Source organism: Trichoplusia ni, chromosome 5 (assembly GCF_003590095.1).
Source record: "Trichoplusia ni isolate ovarian cell line Hi5 chromosome 5, tn1, whole genome shotgun sequence".
Classification (NCBI taxonomy): domain Eukaryota; kingdom Metazoa; phylum Arthropoda; class Insecta; order Lepidoptera; family Noctuidae; genus Trichoplusia; species Trichoplusia ni.
Window position 1 is genome coordinate 3830489 of NC_039482.1, and position 25731 is coordinate 3856219.

Below are 25731 nucleotides of genomic sequence, written 5' to 3' on the forward strand. Positions count from 1 at the left end.
ACATGACGATGTTTTCCCCAAGTATAAACCCAAAAGACTTTATCACTTCGTATTGATTCACAAGTAATTAAATAATTAATGAACAAACGTACTTTTAATAAATTCTCAGGGTTACATAAATCTTGGGGTTATCAAAACATTGTCAATTCAATTCAAAGATTAAAAGAAACGGATTTTTTGTTCTTATTTTTAGAAGTGTTCTGTCATTCTTATTTGGGAAACATTTATCTATGTATGACGTAGTTAATTTTAATTTAATATAAATACATATAAAAAAACATTAGTACACCTATAATATAAATGCTGTGTGTACCTATAATAGGCATGCATACGAGACACTATGTTACTTAATTTCTAATTTGTTAAAAATGTAGGTTATGCTGTTGGTATACCTAATAATAAATAAATAAATAATTAAATGACGTCTGCTTCTACCCTCTAAAGAAATACGGATCTTTTTTTCCGGTGTGAAAAGCTATGAGGTATGGCGTTAGTCAGATTCTCGCCTAATAAAAGTACTCCGGGTCCCTTCACTTGCCTAAGCCAGAGTCACGGGATCGCTCACGCTTGCTCCGTACGACCCTGGTTTCAAGGAGGCCAGGGGGTCTACCACTACGTCTTAAATGTTAAGTAATATGTAATATTATACCTTATGGTTGTGGAAGCATGATAGCGCAATACACGATGTAGAGCAACATCTCTGTGCTACATCCGCAATAATATTACTCTTAGACGCTGAGGTAGGCCCCGGGAGACAAACCAAGTCTTATAGTAGTATGTATTTGTATTTTTCCACGTTTTCATACACTCACTTTTCTTGTTTGTTTGTCGTTCCGATTACATTTCTGTATCTCAATATGAGGCACCTCTCGATAAGCTAGCATGCTGGATTTTTCAGGGTAGCTCAAACCCGATGACAATGCAATTTACAAATATAAAAACGATTGAACTCTCTTTGATAAAATTTGAATGGAGTGACATTTAAAAACGTTGGTTTTATATTTTTTAACTCTACTTATTAATTTTTATAGTAACTTTTGTGAGGATGACTTATTTTTAAATGATGCAACGGTTTTCTGCGTTTTTATCGGGATAGCCAAACTAGTTCGGACCTAACTAGAGTCATTAATCATGAGCTGATGCTGTGGCGTTATTGTGCGTCGAACTTGACACTACCCGTTCCTTCCCCAAGAGAGCAGGTGTTCATGAGCATTAAAATATAGAGTTTAAAATATAGAGCCCCGCCTTAAAATATAGAGTTCTGTCACTTAGGTAAGAAAAAAATAATCTAAATTTGGTAGAGACTAGAGATTTCTATAATTTGATAATCTAAATGTAATTCCTCGTCCTCATTACAAAATAAAATTCCCTACAAGTTAAAGTCACAAATAAACTTAAACAATGCTAATGAATTCCATAATTAAATACGATTCCCGTTATTCCGTCAATTTATCAGTTTATGGAATAATTAATTGGATTAAGGAAAAGGCCTGAATCGCGACTATTTACTAAAATAACTATGACATAGTGCGTATTTGTCATAACTCTTAATTATACGATTACATGGCCAATTAAAGTTTATACAATTCAATGAAATGTGATTCATAGAAGCTTATGAATGAATTGTATTTAGGCCTTTTGCAGACAGACTTTGGTGTATGGACTGAACTTTACGAATTGTTAAAAGGTATTAAGAGTACTTTTAAGACCCAAAACAAGTCAACTACGATTATATTATGTAGAAAATTTACGACAGAAAAAAATGATAAAATAATAGTATTTCTAATATTAAACGTGAAAGTGTGTTTGGATGTCATGTTTTTTTGCGCTAAAACTGCTGAACAGATATGGATGATATTTGGTACACGGATAGGTTATAACCTGGATTGAAGCAAAGGATATTTTTTCCCCATTTATGCTCCACTGGGATTATGTTTGATTTGTAGGGGGCGAAACCGCGGAAAAAATCTAGTAATTAATAAGAACAGCCTAAAAATGTCCCACCGTTAAGGAAATTGTTTTTTTTTCTACTCTTACTCTTTTTTTCACCGTTCACCGTCTGTCTTCTTTTTAAATTCGTTGAAATCAAACCTGCAACCTCGTGCATAGAGACGCGTACATGGAAAGGCAAACCCACCACGACATTACGAATCAAATAGTTAGCTAAATATTTTAATTAAATAGCTCAATTTTGCGACTTTACATTTCGCTCTCATACGGAAAGTCATAGGAAAACGCTTTCTGACAAAAGCTAATATTTAATTAAATCGTTATTTTTTCATTCAAATAACTACATTGTAATGAAAAAAGAAAGAACCCGTCACCCTTTTACAATCATAAATTAATTAACATAAACAAATTAGTCAGCAAGCTCATATGATGTGCCGCCAATATAAATAAATAAATAAATAAATGCGGACAACATCACATACATTGTTCTGAACCCAAAGTAAGTTGCTAAAGCACTTGTGTTATGGAATTCAGATACAACGAAGGTACCACAAACACCCAGACCCGAGACAATGTAGAAATGTGAATTTTTACATTGACCCGGCCGGGGATCGAACCCGGGACCTCAGAGCTAGCGACACCTTGAAACCGGTGCGTGCGCCACTCGACCACGGAGGTCGTCATATAAACATTTACTTATTAAATAATAACATGATAAGTTTTTCTCAGTATAGAGCAACAATTAAGCGCACATCCTTAAAAAAATGACTTACATTGTGATACAATAATATACGTAGCGCCATATTTAAATCTCGTTTGCCGTGCACCAGCGCAGTGTATTACCGCCAGCCGCACTGAGCGAACGCGACAGCGCAACCGCCATTACTAATTCCGCGGGAATTCGAATCGCGAAATTTGAATGTGAAGTTTATATTACTTTTAATTTTTTTTAATGTACTTTTAAAACAAAATGAGCTGATTATATTTTTTTTAAGTAGTTTGGACTCTGTGATTTTGAGACTTTGTTCGCATTGAATTGCATTTTTGTTTTTTAGTATTTTAGTGTTAGTGCTAGTGTCATGGCTTACACGTAAGTTTTATTCAAGTATTTATTTTAATGTATTCAAGATTTGCGTTATTTTAACACCGTTTACGGATTCTTATGGTGTATTGTGTAATATATGTTTGACAGGCATTGAATTTAAATGCCCGCATCTTTGCATTATTTCACGTTGAAACACAACCCAAATGCTGATGTTTAGTTGTAAAAAGTTTAGAAAGTATGTTAAGGTAATCGTATATTCATTTTATTCTTTAAAAGTATAAAGTGATACTATAAGTGAAATCTTGTGAGGTTCTTTTTTATTTAGATTTTAGTACCTATATTGTGTATGAATCACATAAATTTTATTTAACTTAAAAATTCGCTATCAGATTGTTTTAAAAAATATAAAGACTATTCAACGACTTCCTAACTACCCAAAAAAAATTAAAACAAATGAACACATATAAAAAATATGACCCTTATTCAGATTTAAAAATACAACAACGGTAGGTCAACTATTATCGTCTCGCATAGCAATGTGAAGCCAAAAATAATGTGATCGATTGTTGAATATAGTCACAATCGTCATCAAATAAATTGGTTTTTATCCGCGGCTCCAATGGTATAACAATTAAAAAAAAAACATTCCCAGACAGCCACTGCCCATTATCCAAATTTAAGACGTCGACCTTTTTTTAAAGATTTAACGAGATTAAGGACCTTTATATATTTTCGTTTAAGCACTTAATAATTACAACCAAGAAGTAAGTATTTTTTTATGTAAAATTAAAACGATTATTACGCAAAATAACGATATTGAATATCCGATTTTCCACTTTTCTCAAAGGAGTGATTACGATCAGTGGACCTCCTGTTTAAAACTAATGTGGACAAAATAAAATATTTTTTTTAAAATTTGAATTTACGTTTATTCATATTGTCAATTTTTTTATTTCTATTTGGAAAATCCATGTACAGACTGCTAGTTATTTCCTACTATTTGGGTTTTTTAAATAAGCGATAAGGTCTGTAATTGGAATCAGCTTCTATATCCAGCCTGGCTGATCAGAAATTAAATATTTAGCAGGGAGTTTGACGATTGTACAGATTTTTAATGAGTAAGAATAAACTTTAAAAATCTGTTAACTGTGATACATATATAATTACGAGTGTTGAAAAAAACAAAAGTCGTCTTTATATTGTGGCTCAATTTTTCAAACAGTGTTCGAAACATGAATTTAAAAAAAAAATGTGTCGATATCTTTAGATTGACAAGTTGGGAAATTACCGACTTTTAATTACAATCAATCCCGAGAATCGATATTAAATACTTCTAATTACGCAATAAACATAAATAAGAATTGTTTTAATGTGAGGAATTTTAAGTAGTTACAATTAATCACAGCGGAAGCAAGCGTAATATCAAAGACTATCTCTTAATAGCTTCTTATCGAAGATAACATTACAAAACGATATTACAGATAACTATTGTATTCACACATAAACAAACAATATATTTTTGACATTGAGAAACTCTTGCCTGTGCCACGATCAGTTAACACAATGTCACTATCGATGAAAAGCGAGACAGCGCTATACATACGACTAGCTCTATCTCGCTCATACAATAGCGACAGTTTCATAGTAACAGCTGTTAATACAGACAGTAAAAACAAAGAAACGTCAAATTAATTGATAAAATCTTTCTTTTTTATGTAAAATCAGATGTTTTGTTGATATACAAGGTGGAATAGATAAATTGTGAAATTGATTGTTTTTAAAGGAAAGTTTTGTCGGCTTGTGTTATTGATATATGTAAGTGCTCTTCAATACACAACTAGAATGCTCGTCTCTATAATGTTACTTAAAGTAATTATGATTAATTAACAATCAGCTAAAATGACATTACATTTTATTTGCATCATCAAGACAGAGACTTTAAAGATGACAACAACACTAAAATCTTGAATACCAGAAATAAAAAGAAAATATATACCTATTACATATTTATTTAATAACAGTTTATTCAGGCGTACTTATTGAGATAGCTCAATTAGAGCTATTTATCTACTTAGTAGCCTTGATCATCCTCCTTATTCCGCGTTGAATTTTAGAATCGTTTCACTTAGGCATGTGGCGCAAAGAAGAGCGAGTAATATTTTTTTTCATAAATTGAAGGCATTTTTTTTAATCCGTTTATTTGTCTGCATCTCAATGTAAAGAAATATTTTTTATATCTTTATAATATAATAGAAAACCTAACTGCCACTGGTCTATAGTCATCGGTTTCAGTATGATCCTATGGTTCTAAAATATGTTTTAAAATGATATCGGCCTAAATTTAAAATGCGCTATAAATTTTAGTTGGCAGTTCTTTAGAAGTATAATTTGCCAAAAAATACTAGATATTGTGACGTATTTTTATTCTGAACAAACATCGATTCACTATTTTTTTTAGTTTAAGTGGAGCATAATAATTAATAAAGTGATAAATACGTACCTATCTACATAAAATAATTACGTCAAGGCATCACATTAAAATTGAACTTATTTAAATAGTATTAAAATTATTTGTTTAAACAACCTTTAAATCTAGATAACAAAGAAGGATGCGTCGTAAGAATATTTATTTTCAGCCATTACCGAAATTAACATTACAATAGGCGATTCTGACGTGACACGTCAACGTACCTTGACGTTATGCAAAATAATATGATCTATTTAAATACTTCGAAGGATTTACTACAGAGAAGGATAATATTTTAATAATATATATCTACCATAATCGGGATAGGTTAGAAATAGAAGATTTTGTTTTATAAACCCCTTGATAATTTTACTTTTTGGCGGCAAACTGTTCTCAATGACAGTTGACAGGTTTTTTTTAAACGGATCACGACGCGGCGACCAAATACTTTATGCCAAATTAATAATAAGTTTTATAGTTTATAGATTACTACTAGAATATTATTTCAATTTATTTTGAAACTAAAAGATACATTTTAACCCTCTTTTTTGTATTCTAATTTATGTATTTATTTTTGAGTTTGGTGAAAACGAAACGGGTGCTGTCCGCTTTTTTACATAAGTGTACACTAAGCTTGATTGCAGTCTTTGTCTGCGTCACCCCGATATCAAACTTGTCCATCTAAGCGTCTGTTTGTTGAACTCTAAGGACGAAATCGCGATAAGTTAACGTTATTTCAAATTAAACCAGAGTTACGTTTACAAAAGGTCAGTGTTCCCCTCCATTGGGTTTAACAACACAAGTCGGGAGATAAGCTGTATTATCGTTTGCTTCGAGTCCTCACTGATTGGAAATGCTGACCTATTTAGAACTTATTGAATCTTTGCACCTTTCTCTTAGCAACTAAATACGCGGAAGAGTGTAGTGATTATGTTCAGCCCAGAAGAATAAATTGTTTTTTTTTTAAATCTTTGTTATGTGCTAAACTCTCACTGTCAAAGAAAAATATAATAGACTAAGAGGTAAGAAAAAAGCAATCACCAGAATTGAAGAATATTAAAAATATATATATATTTTTCTAATTAATTGATCAAAGTAGTTATATGTCATGCAAAATCTTATCGGATTAGTTGTTCTCTATTCGAATATCAAATCATGTTTTTAAAATTAGATAATGTATTTTTATGTCATTGACAAGTATCGAACAGTTTGACAGATATCCTTTTTAAATCACAGATTAAAAACGGACTTGGCGCCATAGCTATTCTTTTTATCAATCGTAATTCAGGCAGCGGATAATGCGTGGTCTAGACAAATAAACTTTTAAACTCATGTTCCGCTGTATCGATTTTAATGGCAAAGAGTCTTCATTTATCAGCCAAACACTCTGATTTGTATGCAAAGAGGATTTATTTGTGAAGGGTCATTGACGTTTACGAATTTAAATTGTAATTTCAAGTGCTTAAGTGCCTATGTATTTATCTTGGATTTTTTGCGCTTAACTCTTATGTAATATAGAATTTTAATAAGTGATTTTTTTCATGTTGTAGCTACTACTAACGCCATTTTAATTTACATATTATAGTATTATTTTGTGACTATATTTATTGAAACTTTGACGAAGTCTGTAAATTAAACAAATCAAATTAATGAATGAGCGCCTTAAAACTTACAGCTCTAGGGATAAAGCACGTCTTGTAAACAAAGTAAACGACTAATTTAAAAACAACGTAATGATATAATACCTGTCCACTTTTATGTTTTTATACATAAATAAGCCATTTGACAGCTGTAACGTCGAAATAAGTCACAGGGTCATCACTATTCTTATTTCAAACTCAAAGCGTGTTTGTTTGGTTACAACGATGTTTTTAAAATACATTCCTCTACGTATTATTTATTGATCCCTATGAAATATAATACTCAAATGTATCTTTGATATATTTCTTATTTGTTTTGAAACGAGGCCATGGCAAAGGGAACACGAAAACAAACGTTTAAAATCTAAACAATAGGAGCTTATGTTGTTTTGAATTCTTTTATTCACAACTCAATTTCAAATTCCGAATTGTTTGTGGGTATTATTTTGCCAGGAATCACATATGACGTCACCGCGTATCGATATTTAAACTTGTTGTTTTTCTTTTTTGCTCGTGGCTTTGCCTGCCTGGAGGTTTAGTAGTCGATTCGCCCGAGACAAATTTAACAGCTGGCGAATCGTGTCCAACTAAAAAGAAAATTCAAAATTAAAATCCATTATTTCGCCCGAGGCGGGCGTATCGACTACTAAGCCGCCTGGTTGTCAGTATTGCTGCAAAAGCATTTCCCTCTTTTAAGGAGTTCTGATAAAACTAGTGTTAATCCCAAGGTGTCAGCTCTCATCTCCACACCATATTTTCAAACATACTTTCGCATTTATAATGTGAGTTATATTTTTTTTTCAAATGAAAAGTCAATTATTATTTTTTTATAAAAATCCGTTTTATATTTCAACTAATATAATTAATGCAACAAAATGACAGGTTACTTCTGCATAAATACCAGTTTAAACCAGTTTCTATCTATATTTGACAGATATAGAGAGACAGGCGTAGCAGTTGACACCTTCATTGATAAATATCGAAGTTATTTGAAACAAATTCATTCATTTTATATCTCACGTTCATTCTAGATTTTGTCGCAAGACTTATCTGAATAAATAAATCAGGTGGGCAGTATAGAGACGTGCCTTTGCCTCTAAGATTTGTAGAAGAGCGAGACAGCACGATACATCGTGAATAGCGTTGTCTCCCTTTCACACCTGCCTTTGTTTCACTTTATGGTTTGGTGTTAGGCTCTCAGGTGGGCAGAGGAATCCTGGCTGATATGACGAAACCCGGTTTTTCCTGTCGCTTCGGGTGGTGTGTTACTAGTCTTTAGTGCGACAAATCTTAATATATTTTCGCGGAGTCGTAAAAGCACTGTAATTTTCACACACAAATTATTTTAAGATAGGTTTTCAAAAGTTACTTAAAAGAAAAACATTTGAATTTTTCTCTTGCATCTGATGTCAAAAAAATGTCGCCCATGAATTAGCATCACTCTAGCAAAAAATAAATTGGTGGACTCTCGGTGAACTGTTGTTTTACCAATCTCTTATTTGCATGGACCCAATTTCATATTTATGTACCTGCATATATTTTTAACACAATATAAATTTCTTTAACCAAGATTTAAAGTCGAAGAAATTTGAATTCAGTCACACACCATCTTTATATCAACCGGTGTTTGCAATTCGTATAACCCATTCTTCCACACACAAAAACCAAGGATTTTAGCGAGTTCGTTTAAAAGAGTGAAAGTCCTTTTGTATTCCGGTTTTAGCTGCGCAGGATGTACTATAAGGCTGCGTTTCCACCAGAGCTGTGCTGACCGAGGCCATAATAAATAAAGCAGTTCTATTTGTTCTTTGTCCATCAGTGGACAGCTATACGCTGAGATGATGATGATGATTGTTTCTTTGCCAAACACATCCCTCATTACGCATCCTCGCACATGTGTGCTGGAAACGCAGCCTTATGGTCGATTCACACTGAAAGAGCGGCGGTCGGCAGCGTGTTTGTAATGTCGCAAGGATGCAAGAGCTTTCTAGCGACTCAAATCAAAATCAAAAAATCAAAAGTTTTGTTTAAACAGGCCGTTTTCCAGACACTTTTAAAACGTTACAGTATGAACTCTAGGCGAAGCACAAAAGTCACCTAATATCGTCAAAAGTCCAGTGAAACAGAAGGTTTCTGCTTTTAGAGACGTCGTTAAAAAAACAAATCCTTTGTGCTCGTGGCCATTACTCGTCGCTTCTCTTTCAATGGGGATTGACCCTAAAATACGATTTGAGACACATTGTTATAAATATTTTTGATCGAATTGTATATCTTTGCAGAATATCAATGTCTATTGTCTCGTTATCGAAGTAACTTTTTTGTTTCTTAGCTATCTTTAAATGAGAATTTTATAACTTATTAAATAAAATAAATTAAAGTTCAGAAGGGGGTATATTATGACGTCACAATCATGATGTCATTTTAGTTACTTAGGCCACGGAATAAAATTCCCTATTTCATTATTACACGAATTCTTGATAAATTTCAGTTCAATCAGAAACTGGAAAGTGGATCTTCTTCTAGAATTGATGATAGACAAATTTACTGTCAATAGCATACAATAGGTCGTAAAAAAAACAATAGAAAAAACAATTGTTAAGAATCAAACCTATTGATAACACTGGCCGGTAAAATGTGACCTATATTTGTATCTAAACGATTTGATCGAATAGAAATAAAAATAAATATGTCAGATCGAACACGGTGCCACAGATACAAAAACACTTGACCTATTTCATATTAGATTTATAGTTTAATAATATTATTCTACTCTTTTTTTATTATGATACTAAAAGACGTATTATGCGAAGTATTTTTTTAAATTTTGTGACTTGGAATAGTTTCTTTTCACTCGTGTTTTTAATTGTAGTGAGATTATTTTTATGGGCTTGAAAAGACGCCAATATACCGGCCAAGTGCAAGTCGGGGTCGTGACTCTGAAGTTTCCGTAAAAAAGGTAATGATAAAGAAATCGGTTCAGTGACAAATTCCCTATTTTGTTTTATCCTTGCAAAACCTCGATCGGATTCCGTTTTACTCATTGGATACGGAACCAAAAAAAAAACAGACACTATCAGTTCCGAAAATATTTTAATATTTTTTTTTTAATGTATGTCTAGATAACAATCATAATATTTCCTATTTATTGTCCTACGTATTGTTCTAGCGAATAAAACATGGCTATGTTAGGAATGTTAACAAAAAATTTCACGGTTCTCAATTCGTACCATAGATAACATTAAAATTATTTTATTACTTTTATTTGTGTATCCGAGTGATGTCATTGTTGAATCATTTTATTTAAATTTAACTCGTAAAAAAAAACAAATAAATAAAAGTTGATAGTTTTGTTTGGATCGTTATCGTTTTAAATGTTTAAATTAAAATCATAAACAATGTGTAATTTAGCCTTAAAATCAAGATAAAAATTGAAGGAAATCCTATTTAAATAACTTTTTTAACTTTAATTGTTGACTAAAAAGTGCTTGAAAACAAAGTTATTCTCACTCCTCGCATTTGGTTGAGCGGAAGAGAGAGTCAGACTTCTACTGACTAAAGCCCAACCATATACCTTCCTTTGCCTGGTTTAGCGGAAGAAAACGTCAGACTTTTACTGACAAAAACCACAGTTAAAATCCACCCATGTTCCTTCCTATGCCCATTGAGTTCTGGGGCCATGTAACCCTTTCTGACAAACCCGCTGATTAATTTAGTTGTGGGTTCGAAGGCAGTTAATTGTGCCCCCTGGGACACACCTAACTTAAGTGTTTCAGTAGTTTTCGTTGGTTTTATTGTAGATCCTGGCTTACAGGAGTTGCAATGACGGGCATGTGTGGCGGGCTAGTCCCTAAAAAACCCCCTGGCCTGGTCGGATTGTTAGCTACCTACCCATCACTCACAGTATGCGTACAAATGAAAAGATCTCGCAATCTGATTGTAAGGTGAAACAGTTAAATCTTGCACTCACTTGCTTAAATGCGGTTTGTAAAGCAAGGCGCTGTTTAACACCCTGTCTGTATTCGGCTGCCATATTTTGAGCCATAGCGGTAAGTGCACTTCTCAAACATGCTCTTGATCTAGAATTATATATTGCATTCCATTTTATAGTATCAAAAAGAACACATAGTTCTTCTATATATTTCTATTCAACTGTTTTAAGACTCACGCGCAAGCATTAGTCATGCATATTGCTCAATACAAAGAAAGAGTCCTTGATATTTTGAACGAAAAAGTGGTATACCTATTCGCAAACCTTTTTGCATAGATTAGACATATAATTTGAATATGGAGACAGTTATTTTGCTATTTGTGTATTACGAACTAAATTCCAATAGAGTGACGTGGCGTGTGTAGACGCGTCATTCGGGTGATACGTCATGGTAACGCAATCTTATTTTTTTTGAGACTTACGTAAAAGATTTGAGTAATAGTAACACCAGCTTATATCTAATAATTCCACTGTCCAAACAAGCTCTTTTCGTATACAATAGGACTATCCTTTAATCTAGATTACTCATGGCCGGTGATATGATAGAATCCAATGTTTATTTTAGAGTTTATGTTCATTTGATTTTTTTTCCTTTTTGTCAGTGACTTTGTAAGAGCAAAATTGTCTCAATCTTTTTTTATTCTTTTGTACTACGCACTTGGTATTCTGACCAGCTAAAAATATTTGAAACTAGTCCTAACTCGTTGGGTCGTATTTGTCGTATAATGAATGGTCTAAGACACTCACAAAACAACATATATTTCCATTAATAAAAAAAAAAACTCAAAATCGGTTCAGTTGTTCCTGAGACTACCCCAAAAATAACACAAATTTACTATAGGTACCTCTTTATAACATTAGAATTTTTTTTTATTAAGAACTGAAATGACAACGTGTTCACAACATAAACACTTAAGCATAGAACATAATAATTATAGAAAAAAAAACAAGACTTTATCACACAATTCATCACTTCATATCGTAAATGTCAATTCAAGGAAACAGGTTATTTTTTACGAGATTGCAAACTTCTGTTTAGAATCGCTGTTACCCGCTAATAAGTTTAAAACCTGTATTCAATTAATCGTGCGTTGAATAATTATTATAGGCTAGCATTAAGAATCAATCTATACTAATATATAAAGCTGAAGAGTTTGTTTGAACACGCTAATCTCAGGAACTACTGGTTCAAATTGAAAAAATATTTTGTGTTCAATAGATCATTCATCGAGGAAGGTTTTAGGCTTTAAATCATCACGCCGCAACTAATAGGAGCAAAGATACAATGGAAAATGTGGAAAAACAGGGCAGATATAAATCATAACTTATATCTTCTAACCACGCGGGACGAAGTCGCGGGCAACAGCTAGTATTAAATAAAAATAAATCAATATACAAATAGCATTTTGTCCGGATCGGAAATCTTCAAATGATTCCTCCCGCTTCGAGTCGAGCGGAAAGGAGTATCAGACTATATAGCTAAAACCCACCCATATTTCTTCCTTTGCTCTTTATCTATAATTGTACATTAAAAAAAAATCAATTTGGCCGGTACTTAAATCCCTATATAGCGGGGCGTTTCACAAACATGAAATTAAAACTCCCAGATTCAGCTAAAGAGTTTGAGGATTACACAAATGCTTGTCCAAGGCGGGGATTGAACCCGATTCACGTCGCCACATAAATGTTGCGTACTGATCTATACTTCTAATATCTCGCTATCTTGTACGTAGGTTTCTGTATCCATAAGGAATATTAACAAAGAAATCAGGCATCTTGTTTTCTTTGATTCCTAAATATAAGTACAAAAATACACAACTCCCTCCTTGAAAGAGAAAGTGTGTTATTTATAGCAAAAACGAATAAGATTTAAGCGTCTTCAAATGAATGCCTTAAATTAAAATAAACTGTTACAGATTCTTTACTGAGACACGTTTGTAGAGTCAGAAACAAAATCGCAAATATTTTACGAAAACTAAAGTTTAAAAAAAAAAACAATTCAGACTCGTGATTCTGAGGGTACGTAACAAAATGAGCCAAAGATAAACAAGTATGTTCAGGGCCGGATCTAGGGGCCCAGGGAGGCAATAAGGGAGTGGGGGCCCCCTTGGTTCAAGTTAAAGTGTTGTCGTTCAAGTGTTTCCATGCAGTGAAAAATTTATCGAGCTTTTTTTAAGATACCTTCTCTGGTGGTGGGCCCCTGGTCATAGTGGGCCCCTAGGCACTAGCCTAAAGTGCCTTATGGATAATACGACACTGAGTATATTGTGACAAAACACTCTTGCATACCAAAAAATTGACCGTTACACCGTTGCTCAATATTTCATCTCGATGTGTTGTTATATCTTAGGCCTTAGCCGAAATACTTTATCTGTCGGATAGCCTTAGAAATAGGGTTCCGTTTTACCCTTTGGAAACTCTGAAAATGCAAGCGTTTTAGTATAATAACTTAGTAGCGGGGCTGAAACACAAACCAGGGCCTCGATTCTGACTAAGAACCAGGATATAAATATTAAATAAAAAAAATACAGTACTATTATTTTTAGAAGTTGTACTATTCTGCTTATTTCTTAAAGAAGTTTTCTACGAAATTAGAAATACATAATAACTACATAATAATACCTTCGTTACCGACCATACTCCACCACTTTTACTAACCTAAAAAAATCCTTTCTGTATTTAAACCGGTCCTTTAAGACGGATTAAACGCGCATGCGCGGTAATGGTGGCGCCAAGAACTGGCGTCCGCCATTTTTTCATGTTGACAGATAATTAAATTATATCGGCTGTCTTGACGTGTCTGATCGTTGAATTAAATTAAATACACTTTCATTTTTATAGCTTGTTTTGAATACTTTTATAATATGAATGGTTTTAGCTCTCATTGTTATTGAATTTAAGGTTTTAAGGTGATAACAGATAAATTTTGTGTTTAGGGTTATTTCTAGGTTAAAATGTCTCAAAATTGGGAAAAATATTACTTACACATTCTTCCACTTCTCATGGGCTGCGATATTTTGAACTAGATAGCCGTCGATTTTCCTTTAGAGAGTCCCGACATTATTATTTAGGTCTCCTTTTCAACAAGTGCCCTAACTTTGACTTGTCGGTTCAATACAATTGGGGCGTTAAAATTACTGTTGGCGTTTGGAGTATTGTAACATCTAATGAGCACAGGCGAGTAATAGACAGAATTGTATTTTAATTGAATTATAATTAAAAAAAAATTGACTAACTTTAAAAAAGAACAAATAATCTACAATTGGCCCAAAATCTCTCTCGCCATTTTTCCATAAAAAACAAATCACAGATTTAAAGAACCTTCTAGTAACACCCTGTTGCCATAGTAACAGAAATAGAACTCTAATTGAGAACAACTAATAGTAATTGAAGATGGAATTCCAAGGTCGATTGCAGCAATAACAGCTGCCATGCGTTATCAGATATCGTAACAAGGATGCCATAGACAATGTAAACAGAAACAGAGATTAAGGCAATTTGTTTATAAAAATATCTATGGTTACTACGTATTACTTTTTTATGCTAAGGTGGTTAATGCATACAGCCTTTCGGAAAATAGCATGAAGTGGAAAAATAATTTTAGTTTAATTTTAGTCAGAATTGCAGGTTATGGATTCCTTAGCACCAAAAGGCCCCTTTTTTCGTCATGAAGGTTTTCGTTTCCTTTCCATACCTAATACACGATGCAGGTTCGTTTCTTTTTTGTCTTGAAATATGTAAGCTTGGAAACTTGAAAATAAACAATCCGATTTAATTAGAATTTCACATAATTCTCAGAAACATTGCTATTTATTTGTTGCGTACAAACAGTGGTGCTCAATAATAATCTTAATTTGTAAGACAATGCCTGAAAAATGTGACAAGTAAATATTTACAAAGATATCCGTTTAGTCGAGCGTTTGTTTAGTCTACATACAGTTGACAACGATTTATTGATGTGTTCTCTAGAATTAGACCTGAGATAGCGGGGTTCGGTGTCCAGTTGCGGCATTCAAAATTACGAAGCGTATTTTGTTTCAACTGACCTCAAACAAGGGGTTCTCAATTCGTATGTATTTTGTTTGGCACCTCAGAACTTCGGTCTGGATAAACAGATTTTGCTGATTCTTATATCATTTAAAGTGAAATAGCTTTCATTATATCTCATAAAATTAATAGATTAAAATAATCTAAAACCCACCGTTTTCGTCATTCGGGTCACTCCATTCAAATTTTATCAAAATCAAGTCCAACCGTTTTTATAGTTATAAATTACGTCGTCATCGGGTTTGAAGCTACCCTAAAAATTTCAGCCTGATAGCTTATCGGAAGTGCCTCAAAATTGAGTTGCAAAAATCCAACCGGAACGACAAACCAACAAAGAAGAAAAGTGAGTGTATAAAAACGTGGGAAAAATATCATCAAGTTTGACTCAGAAGCTTTATTGAAGTAGCCTGGTGATCAATGTTATTCCTTATGTACGGGGGGACGTCTATAGGCTGGTATAATAAGTTTCAGCTAAGTAAAAAAACGTAACAACGAATCACCTTATTAATCTACAGCTGTGTAAATAAAACTAATAACTAGAAACACATACGTATTTGGATAACACAAATATTACGTTTTTACCTTCAAAAATTTGGGTCAGTGGAAATGAAATGCCAAATTATACCATGTATGTAGTATTTGGAGTAGATACTACAAAAGCAATTGAATAATTGAATAAAATGTAGGTTAGTTTTTTTTTCAGAAACAGATAGTAGACAGATAGAATAGTCAATTATTAGCGCATGGCATTAACCTAACCTATAGTAATTCTGGCTGTTGCTTGTGTAATAATGCCTTTTTTGACGTAATTTACCAGAAATTAGCTCCAAAAATGCCTTCTTAAAAACATATTGAAAGTGAAATGACGGCCACTCGAAATCTTCCCTTACATACACAATAGACGGTCTTTTGGTTGGTGACCCTAACTGCCATACCAGATGTCGTGAGTTCGATTCCCACCCGAGACAAATGTTTGTATGATGAGCACCGATCATTAGTTCTGTGTCTGGGTGTAATTTGTGTATATTATGTATGTATTTAGAAATATATAAGTATTTTATCAGTTGTAATACAAGTTATACTTGGTTTGAGACTAGATGGCGTTGTGTGAAAGTTGTTGAACTAAACTACTAAAAAAGGATACAAAACATTATCGCAATATGATTTTAAAACACCTTGTAAAATATCTATAATATATTCAAAGAGATTCTAACTGCATAAACTTAGCACATATTTAAGATAGAAAGTCTATATAGCATTATTAGTTATGCTTTTGCTACGAGCCATGTTATAAGCCCTACATCTCTAAACCATCGGCATCTTCAATCACAGAGGCTGAAACACCTCTTAACGCAAGATTATTTTAGTTGTGAAAGAGAGATGTCGCTCTACGAAGTATATCGTGCTATCTCGCTCTCACAACCGCTACAGACGTTAAGAGCGTGGTAGACCCCTATTCCCATCTATTTTAATATCCCCATCTATCAAAAGTGCACTTCATATGCAAATCAATTGCAATCCAATTGGAACTGTAATATATTATAATAACGTTCAATTTAACTTGACTGAATGAGATTGGGATCGGCCCTTAATATTGATAAATAGCGATTTCGAAAGCTTTCAGTTATGGTTTATTGATTTGTTGGAAGTAAAGGGAGTTGATGTAACGAGGATATGTGGCAGCGGGTTTAAATAAAATATGGAACTGCTTTTATAGTACTATTGTAATAATATCTGACCTGGATTCGGGTCTGTCTTTTGACTGGCATGATGTTCTAGTACTGACTGGTTAACTGGACTGGTCATGGGTTTGTTTCTCAGGACAAGTTAAGGCATACAATGTACTGACATAAGTTTTATATTTCCTGTATTAAATAATTACAAATAAATAAATACATAAGTATGTCCATCAGATGTCTAGTACTCGTAATACAAGATTTGGATAATAATATAAGATTTAAAAATAGAAGAAGTAATGTGCAATCGATATTCTGAACAAAATTGGCACTATACATTACTCCATTTGTATAAATAAACACATCAATAAAGTATGTTATTAATCCGCAATGTACGTCAAATGACATTGTACAGTCAGATATAAATGTGATGAACAACTACAAGATAATGCAAAAATGACATAAATGGTTTAAACACCAGAATTCAATTGAAAAATAACAACACCAATCCTACAAATATTATAAAAGCGAAACTTTATAAGTATGGATGGATATTTGTTACTCTTTCACGCAAAAACCAATGAACGGATTTTTACGAAATTTCGTATACAGATAGTTTGTAATCTGGATTAACACACAGGATAGTTTTTATCCTGATAATACGTTCCCGTGGGATCATTCTCAATTTGTACCATGTGACAGCAGCTAGTATCATTTTTTTTAACATTTCGAAATTCATTTCTCTGCGACGAACCAAGCTAAGTGGTATTCATTTGCTTCATGTAGAAACTTGCATCAAGCAGTAGTAATGCTTGTCTTATAACAAGAGTCCTCTGCGTTTTATTGTATTTTGTTCCTAACTGTACAAAGGAAATGGCCGATATAATTACCTTGGCGTTCATTTGAGATCCCTAGAATCAATCTGCTATTTAGGTCAGCATGCGTTCCTGGAAACCACTGGCCTTTACACCTAGGAACTATATATTTAAATTGCTGGAGATTGAATGTATTCCTCGTATACAAGGAGGTCTAATTGGATTCTACTTTTCTTGGTATTTTCTATTTTGTATGATCCACACGTTTCTAGTTCAAATGTTTTTGAAGATACAGATTGAATTACAATGAGGTAGAATCTTTTAATATAAGACTCCGTTGGTAGGTAGAAATTAAAAGGGCAGTTGAAAAGAAAAATAAGACGTCTAAGTAAAGAGAATGAATGGAATTTGAGCAATAATTTTTAAATATCAAAATTCAAAAATAGATGTACTGATATAAAAAAATGAAACTCAGAAGTCTTACTATCTAGAATGTCGCCAATGAGTAATGAAGATATGTAATTTGGAAACTGTTATTTTTTCTATAACTATCCCAGCTGTTTAGAACCTCTTTTAGTGGAGCTCGGCTTCAATATTCTTATTCCAATTGCCAAGAAATACGTTTTTAAGTTAAGTAAGCTTTTTGTAATACAATTAAAATTACACTTTTCATAGATAAACGAAATTTATACATCCGGTTGCAGATTACTAGGTAATTAAAAAAAAAAACTACTCCCACTTTAAGCAGGGAGTTCACACACGTTCAAGAAACATGCACAAAGGCACCCTGATACAGGACAGGCATTCGTGGATCACACAAATGTTTATCCTACACCGAAGCCGCACCAGGTTGCGCTTAGCGGGTTTGACGTGGTGACCTCAACCATCCGTGCATTCAGTCCAAATGTTCCGAAAAGGCATTTATTTTAGAAAAAATCTTAGCTCTTCGAAAGCCCTTGGTCAAGGAGGACTGTTTACAAAGTAAGATCAGCAAGCAGCGTTAAACGATAATTTAGATAAGACGTGGTCTGTAAAAGTGACGATACCAGTTAAACATTTGGGACTATTTGACCTAAACATGTGTGAATGACTCACGAGATAGTGCAGCTTCATTTCAAATTATCATTTAGGCCACAAGGGCAGTAGCATTCCTAAGCTATCTTAGAACTAAGGTTGGTTTTCTTAAAGTAATTTGTGACCTAGTGGTTTAGATCACCACGCCAAACCCATTGTGCCCGACGTCTTACGAATTAATAAGAATTCAATCCCTGCGTAGGACAAGCATTTGTGAGATCCACGAATGCTTATCCCTAATGTGTCTTTGTGCACATGGCATGTTTGTGAAACCCCGATACAAGGATTTCTTTACTTAATGCGGGAGTAATTAAAGATATGTATATTTACAAGGCTAGCAAGGTTCGTAGGAGTAAGTAGTAGCTCATCATATTCCATAAACGTTGTCTGGAATATAATGATAACCGATATTTCCACCAGCATGGTAAAGTCTCTTGGGTTAAAGTTTTTTTTTTGGACGGTGCTAGGCTGATAAAACTGGATAAGAGACAAGACCTTTTCTAGACTTTTTCCATATAAACTAGCACATCACACGCTTTGAAAGATTGAGCAGGTGTATTAAACAATTTCATTTCTTTTGATCAGAAAAAAACATACTTATTGGAAAAATATTGATTCTCGACAAGTAAGTGTTTCGACAGCATTAGATCGGAGAAATATGACTTGTGTCAAAGCCAGTGTAAGCTGTGCCAGTGAAAGAAAGTACGATTACGGGTGTATCACATAAAATCTATTCATGTTTTTAATGTTTATATGGCTGCTTAGCTATAAAATATTTTATACTTTTCTCTTGACTTTTCAGTCATGAGAAACTCTAAGGGCAGGTCAAATGATTATAATTTTTATGTGAAATTGTGATAAAAACGATCTCCGTTATAATATTACTGGGAGATCCGATGGAGTTTGTAAGTACCCACAGAAAAATATATAAAAAATGAGTATGTCATGTTATTCGAACTTTCGGATTGGAGCAAACTACACTTGTGAGTCCAGTTGTCTTTGCTCATGTGACTAAAATTTTTGTGTATGCAGGCACAAGGATTAAATTCCTTAAAGCGGGAGAGGATTTTGTCTTAAAAAAAAGAAATGGATAAAATTTGAAGGCCCACTAATTTCTTTATCTTTAGCCTATTTGTGCGGTACATATCCACTTACTAGGGTTGCCTGCGACTTCGTCCGCGTGGTTAGAAGATATAAGTTAGGAATTATTAAATGAAATCCCTCGAAGAAAATAATTTTCCCTGTTTTTTCCACATTTTCCATTGTATCTTCGCTCCTATTAGTCGCGGCGTGATGGTATATAGCCTAAAACCTTCGTCGATGAATGCTCTATTCAACAAGAAAGATTTTTTTAATTTGAACCATTTCTTCCTGAGATTAGCGCGTTCAAACAAACAAACTCTTCTCTTTATATATTAGTAGAGTAGAAGTAGATTTTTTAACTCTACATCCACACATACAGTTAAAAAGTAATCTATTATTATACAACCTTACCTTACCGTAGATCTTAATATCTTGTTAAGCAATTAACACTGATATGATAATTATAGTAATGGCAAGTGACGTCACAAAAAGGTAGTCTTATATTATGTCATATGACATTGACCATTGAAATAGGATAGTTTTTGTGGCCATGGAAATGTAAATTAAAAAAGAGGTTTGACCGGATATTATTGAAAACTAAAGACGTTATTTTGGAATATGTATAAAAGCGATTTTTTAAAATTAATTGCATTGACTTTAAAAAAATGAAATCTGATTATTTCTCTAGTGATTTCTGAATTTCACCACATTTCATACTTACATTGTCGCGTATTTCAGAATCCCTGCTAATATTATAAATGCGAAAGTAACTCTGTCTGTCTGTCTGTTACGCTTTCTCGTCTAAACCACTGAACAGATTTTAATGAAATTTGGTACAGAGATAGAATTGACCTTGAGAAAGAACACAGGATAGTTTTTATCCCGGACTTTTGAAGAATTCTCTTGGAAACGCGATATAACGTGCGTTCCATTTTCCTCTACGAATTATAGGCAAAACTCATTTATAGTGCGTGCAAGTAATAATTTTAATAACATGTGCAGACAATATGACTTTGATCCTTTCGTGACAAGTGTATTCTCGGCCAGAAAGTGCATGAGCCTTAGCTTTTTGACTTAAGTTTTGTATAATGGACTTTTAATTCTGGGATTTTGCTTGAACTGTATTAAGTCAAGTTTGATTGTTATCCTGTTTCTTCTTGGTGGCTGTATTGTATTGTGTTGTTCACACACACTTTATCAATCTGTTCTGTAGAAGTGAAGACTTTTAATTGGCTGTCAGTCTCACAAACTGTTCTTATTATGTTTACTTTAGCTGTAAGTCTTCCATGATAAATAAATAAATAACTGACCTCGACGCGGGCGGAAAGCTAGAGAGAACATAAGTATGAAGTATGGAATTATATCAAGGATATAATGCTTGCTTTGGCATAGGAGCTCTTTGCATTGGCCCGTTCTACTATAATGTTTAGAACTTTAGACCTTAGTCTTTGGTCCCATTTCGCCACACATATCTAACTAAAACAGTCCTCTGGCATTCAAAACAAAAGACCTTTATCCCTTCACATTATGCTAATGAAAACACGCGACATGAAAAACACAAACTAACATAAACACTCAAAGTTATCACCTGTCAATACTTTCGTTAAAGTAAAGTGATTTTCGCAACCGCACTTCTAAAGTTGTCAAAGTTGAGTATCGTAAATTTTGTATGGAAATCGACGTTAAATGAACGAATGATTTATTTTCTGTTTGTTAAGGCTTTGTTAGGAACTTGAGACAAGGGCAAAGCTTGTGAGTTGTGGGTAGCTATATAATTCTGTGTTGACATACTGGCAACACATGACACCATATTTGTACATTTTTCGGACTTGCACAGTTTTTGTATTTCGTTGAACTTGGCTTAAGCTGTTAGTGGGTTTTGATATTATTTAGTAATACCAAAGAATTAAAGTTACGAATTTTTGAATAGAGGAAACACTTAGTAAATAAATTTAAATATCTGAAATTGCGTAATTAATAAGACAAGAAAATAATTTTTTTCCAAAACTTGCTAAATAATCCAACGTATATTGTGACTTACCATGCCTTCATAGTAAAGTGAACGCTATGACGTAGCGTACAATAAGTGTGTCTTACTCTTCGAAGCTTCATAAATCAGTCTTACTTCGCTCTTGCTCAATCACAAACACATGACAGTTATTGATGAAATTTGGCGCCAACCGAAGAAGCTCCAAGTTTAAAATTATATCGTTCATTCAGCCACCTACAGTTTTTTTTTTATTATTGTGTCACAAGCCAGTCTTGCAGTTTAAAAGTAGACGAAAATAATCAAAATTCATGTGGTTCTAACTAATTTTCAAAATGCGAATGGAATTACATTTTATAATTATTGTTTCTTGTTAATAGTGATGATATATTTTATTGATATATCTATTAATATTCAGTAAATGTTGTCAAATGAAATAAAATAATATAAAATTGAGGTCATAGCCAGAGAGACGTTTGTATACGCGTAAATGTATTTTATATGTAGATATGTGTGCAGCCATATTATCGAGGATTAGACGCTTAATAAAGGTCAGTTATGTAATAATTAATTCAATCACTAGATTGCTTTACCATAACCGGTTTTTTAATTCAGTTTAATGCTGAGTACTAATCCGTCATAATTACTTAAAACTAATTAGATTTTACTTGTGTAGCATCTGACATTTTGATTGCTGACATATAAAATTTAATGGCAGAATGATCCGATTAATGCAAATAAAAAAAAAACTAAATGAGCACCGATTAATAAAATGACACAATATTTAACGGATAAAATTTATGTTTTTGGATAGACCTATAATAATATGTTCCCAGACAATATAAACATATGAATTAGGTTATTAAGACTAATGACAAATTATTATAAGAGTAATAGGTAATTAACCTAAAATTCAAGTCCGTAATTACTTGAAAGATAAATGACGTGTGAACAAAATAAATTGTTTGACCGTTTTCGCACGGTCTTTTGTTTTTTTTCAGCAATTTACGTCTTTGTTGCCAGCTGTAATATTTATTGTTGCCAGCTTTTATTAATTACTTAAGTCTTATTCTGTGACAGATGTTGACAGCGCTGTATTAGTAAACGGTGCACTTAAAAGTTTTTTACAATTAATAACATTTTTCGTTCACTATTCAAATATGAATAATAAATAAATAAATGCGGACAACATCACATACATTGTTCTGAACCCAAAGTAAGTTGCTGAAGCACTTGTGTTATGGAATTCAGATACAACGAAGGTACCACAAACACCCAGACCCGAGACAATGTAGAAATGTGAATTTTTACATTGACCCAACCGGGGATCGAACCCGGGACCTCAGAGCTAGCGACACCTTGAAACCGGTGCGTACGCCACTCGACCACGGAGGTCGTCAAATAATAGTTATACTATAGAATAATAGTTTAATTAATCAACTATTTTATTTACATGGGTTGTGTGTGTTTTCAACTTTTAAATTTCCAGTTTTCTTGAAATACGAGTCTTAAAAAACTTTCATTAGGTCTGATTAGGCACAGAATCAGATATAAATAATATGAATGTACTTATTTATTCCAAAATGTGAAGGCTTTTGAAATCAATTAACACAACTACGTTTTCAATACTTTAGACTCTGAGGGCCACAATTGTATAGAAACACATAAAACAACCTCTTGTCTTTACAACTTATTTCTGTTTCCACTAAACCGTTATTGTCATTATGTAAACATTGAAAATGTGCTAACCCACTTAACATAATGCTTTTGTTAGTGACATGTTAACGAATATGTATAGTTTGTATATCTGTTGGCAGCCAAAGGCGCACAGAGCGGCTCAACTTAGTTTAGCCGTAGCCCTTATTTGTTATAGTATGAACTACATTCAATTATGAATATTTTTTACTGGCAGACTTTTTAATCCCGAGACAAATTTAAAAGCCGGTGAATCTTTAACAACAATTTGTTAAGTACTTTTCGTTGAATCAACGTTGTATGATATAAATTAATTTTTTATTAAATTAGGTTTTTCATTTTTTTTTATATTTTAAAGAAAATTTTACTATCTGAGTATCAGCTCATGAGATACAGTCGGGAGATATAGGTACTTGTCCCGTTTTTACACTTTCAGATACAGATTCGTAAAAAAGAGACATCTTTCGTGATAGTATATTTAAAAACGTACGCTCCAAAAATATTAACTTGCTTCTGATACATTTTGTAAAACAATTACTAGTAGGTACCTGTATTATTAAATGTCAAGGATCCGAATCTAGTCGTATAATTCAAATAAAGACGCTATATATAACGTATTTATTCCATTGCATCATTTAATAATGAAAGTTCATATAGAATCTTCAAAACAATCTCACTCACGCTAAACTATAAAACACGAAGGAGATTTAATGGTTTAATAACAAAAACAAATGAAAAACACTACAATATTAACCACGATTCGAGCAATTTATAAATCGTAAACTTGATCAAAGATTATGTAATTACAGAGTGGATACTGGAACATTTATGCAGTATAGTCCGTAGATGGGTGACCATCTTTGTCATAACGAGTTCCTCCATGTTTCGGAAGGCACATTGAATTGTGGGTCCCGGCTGTTATTACAATTAAAAAACAATTACAAGCAATTATAACATTTTTGAATGGAAGTATGATCCAAATACGATTATTAATATATAAGCCATTTATTTTTAAAACAGTTTCATTACAACACTTTTATGCCAAATGCCACGTCTGTTAATAGTCATTGAACATAATATGAAGTACCACGACCCATTTATACAAATGTTCTTGATAACGGGCAAGCGGTGTTGTTTCTATTATAACTGGCAGCTATGGCGATTTTTTCTAGTCTCTTGGTCTCAAAAAAGGAAATACCTCTAAAATACAGGGATTATGAAAAAAGAAGATTAAAAAAAAAACTTAATTTAAAACTGCTAAACTATATAAAGTAATTCGCTAAAAATTGTCTTATTTTTAAATAACAAATACGAAACCATTATATTGTTTAAACATCGATGAAAACAGGGACGGTTTTAATAATAATATTCAGACGGACTCAATAACACAAAACTGAAATGACTTTACCACTTTAATTAAAAAATAATTTCCGATTCACTATTATTGGATACATAGAAAGCGCTGTGAAGCAGAATTATGTTTGCAGCTAAATACAAATAATACATTGAAAAATCGTAAACGAGACAGGGAACGATCTTGCGTCTTCTCGTTAATCACACAGGCTTAACCATCTAAGCTGCCGACGCGGCAACGTCACGGACAAACATTCAAATTTCCAATCCATTCAAGAATCCATATTATATTGTGTGACGTCTGATTTTTTTTTATCTATCCCACTGTGTCCCACAGTTGGACAAAGGCCTTCCCCAAATCCTTCCACGATTCTCTATTCTGGGCCTCATGGAACCAGCCCGCGCGGTAAGCGTTAAGATCGTCTCGCCACCGCTTCCTAGGCCTCCCACGGCGACGCCGTCCATCCGCTGGCTCCCATAGAGTGGTGACTTTAGCCCAGCGGTCACTCACTCTCCATGCCGCTGACATGACCCACCCAAACCCATTTTATCCTGGCAGCCTTCTGCCGACGTCTATAAACCCAGTTTTGGAACGCAGCGTGGTGTTCGGAATTTGTTGACGTCTGATAGCAAACTAATTTTCTATCACCTTTGTTACAGATTACAAATCGTGCTCCTGTTCTGCGGGACGGTGGGCTTAAGTCTCTGCTACTCAGGTCCGGACCTACCACCCGGACCATACTGCGGTATCTCCAACACGTGTTGCAAGGACAGGCAGGACGCCTGCTCACATAGGATTCTTGGTGAGTCAGGGGCATAAAGAAATTGACGGGAAAATGGCAACGGTTATGCTTCGCAGTAGATACTAATTGTTAAGTATTTTATCACACCGCAAATGTACCAAAAATATA

At 33.4% G+C, this 25731-nt stretch overlaps 1 protein-coding gene across 1 annotated transcript in view; it reads left to right on the top strand.

The window, feature by feature from the left end:
* The first annotated feature begins 2788 nt into the window (after positions 1-2788).
* The window catches only part of LOC113494117 (uncharacterized peptidase C1-like protein F26E4.3), a 59810-nt gene continuing 36867 nt past the window's right edge, over positions 2789-25731 (top strand). Inside the window, exons 1-2 of the mRNA XM_026872268.1 lie at positions 2789-3040; positions 25481-25623. Coding sequence (XP_026728069.1) covers positions 3030-3040; positions 25481-25623 — 154 coding nt within the window. The 5' untranslated portion in view covers positions 2789-3029. The remainder of the gene's footprint in view (positions 3041-25480; positions 25624-25731) is intronic.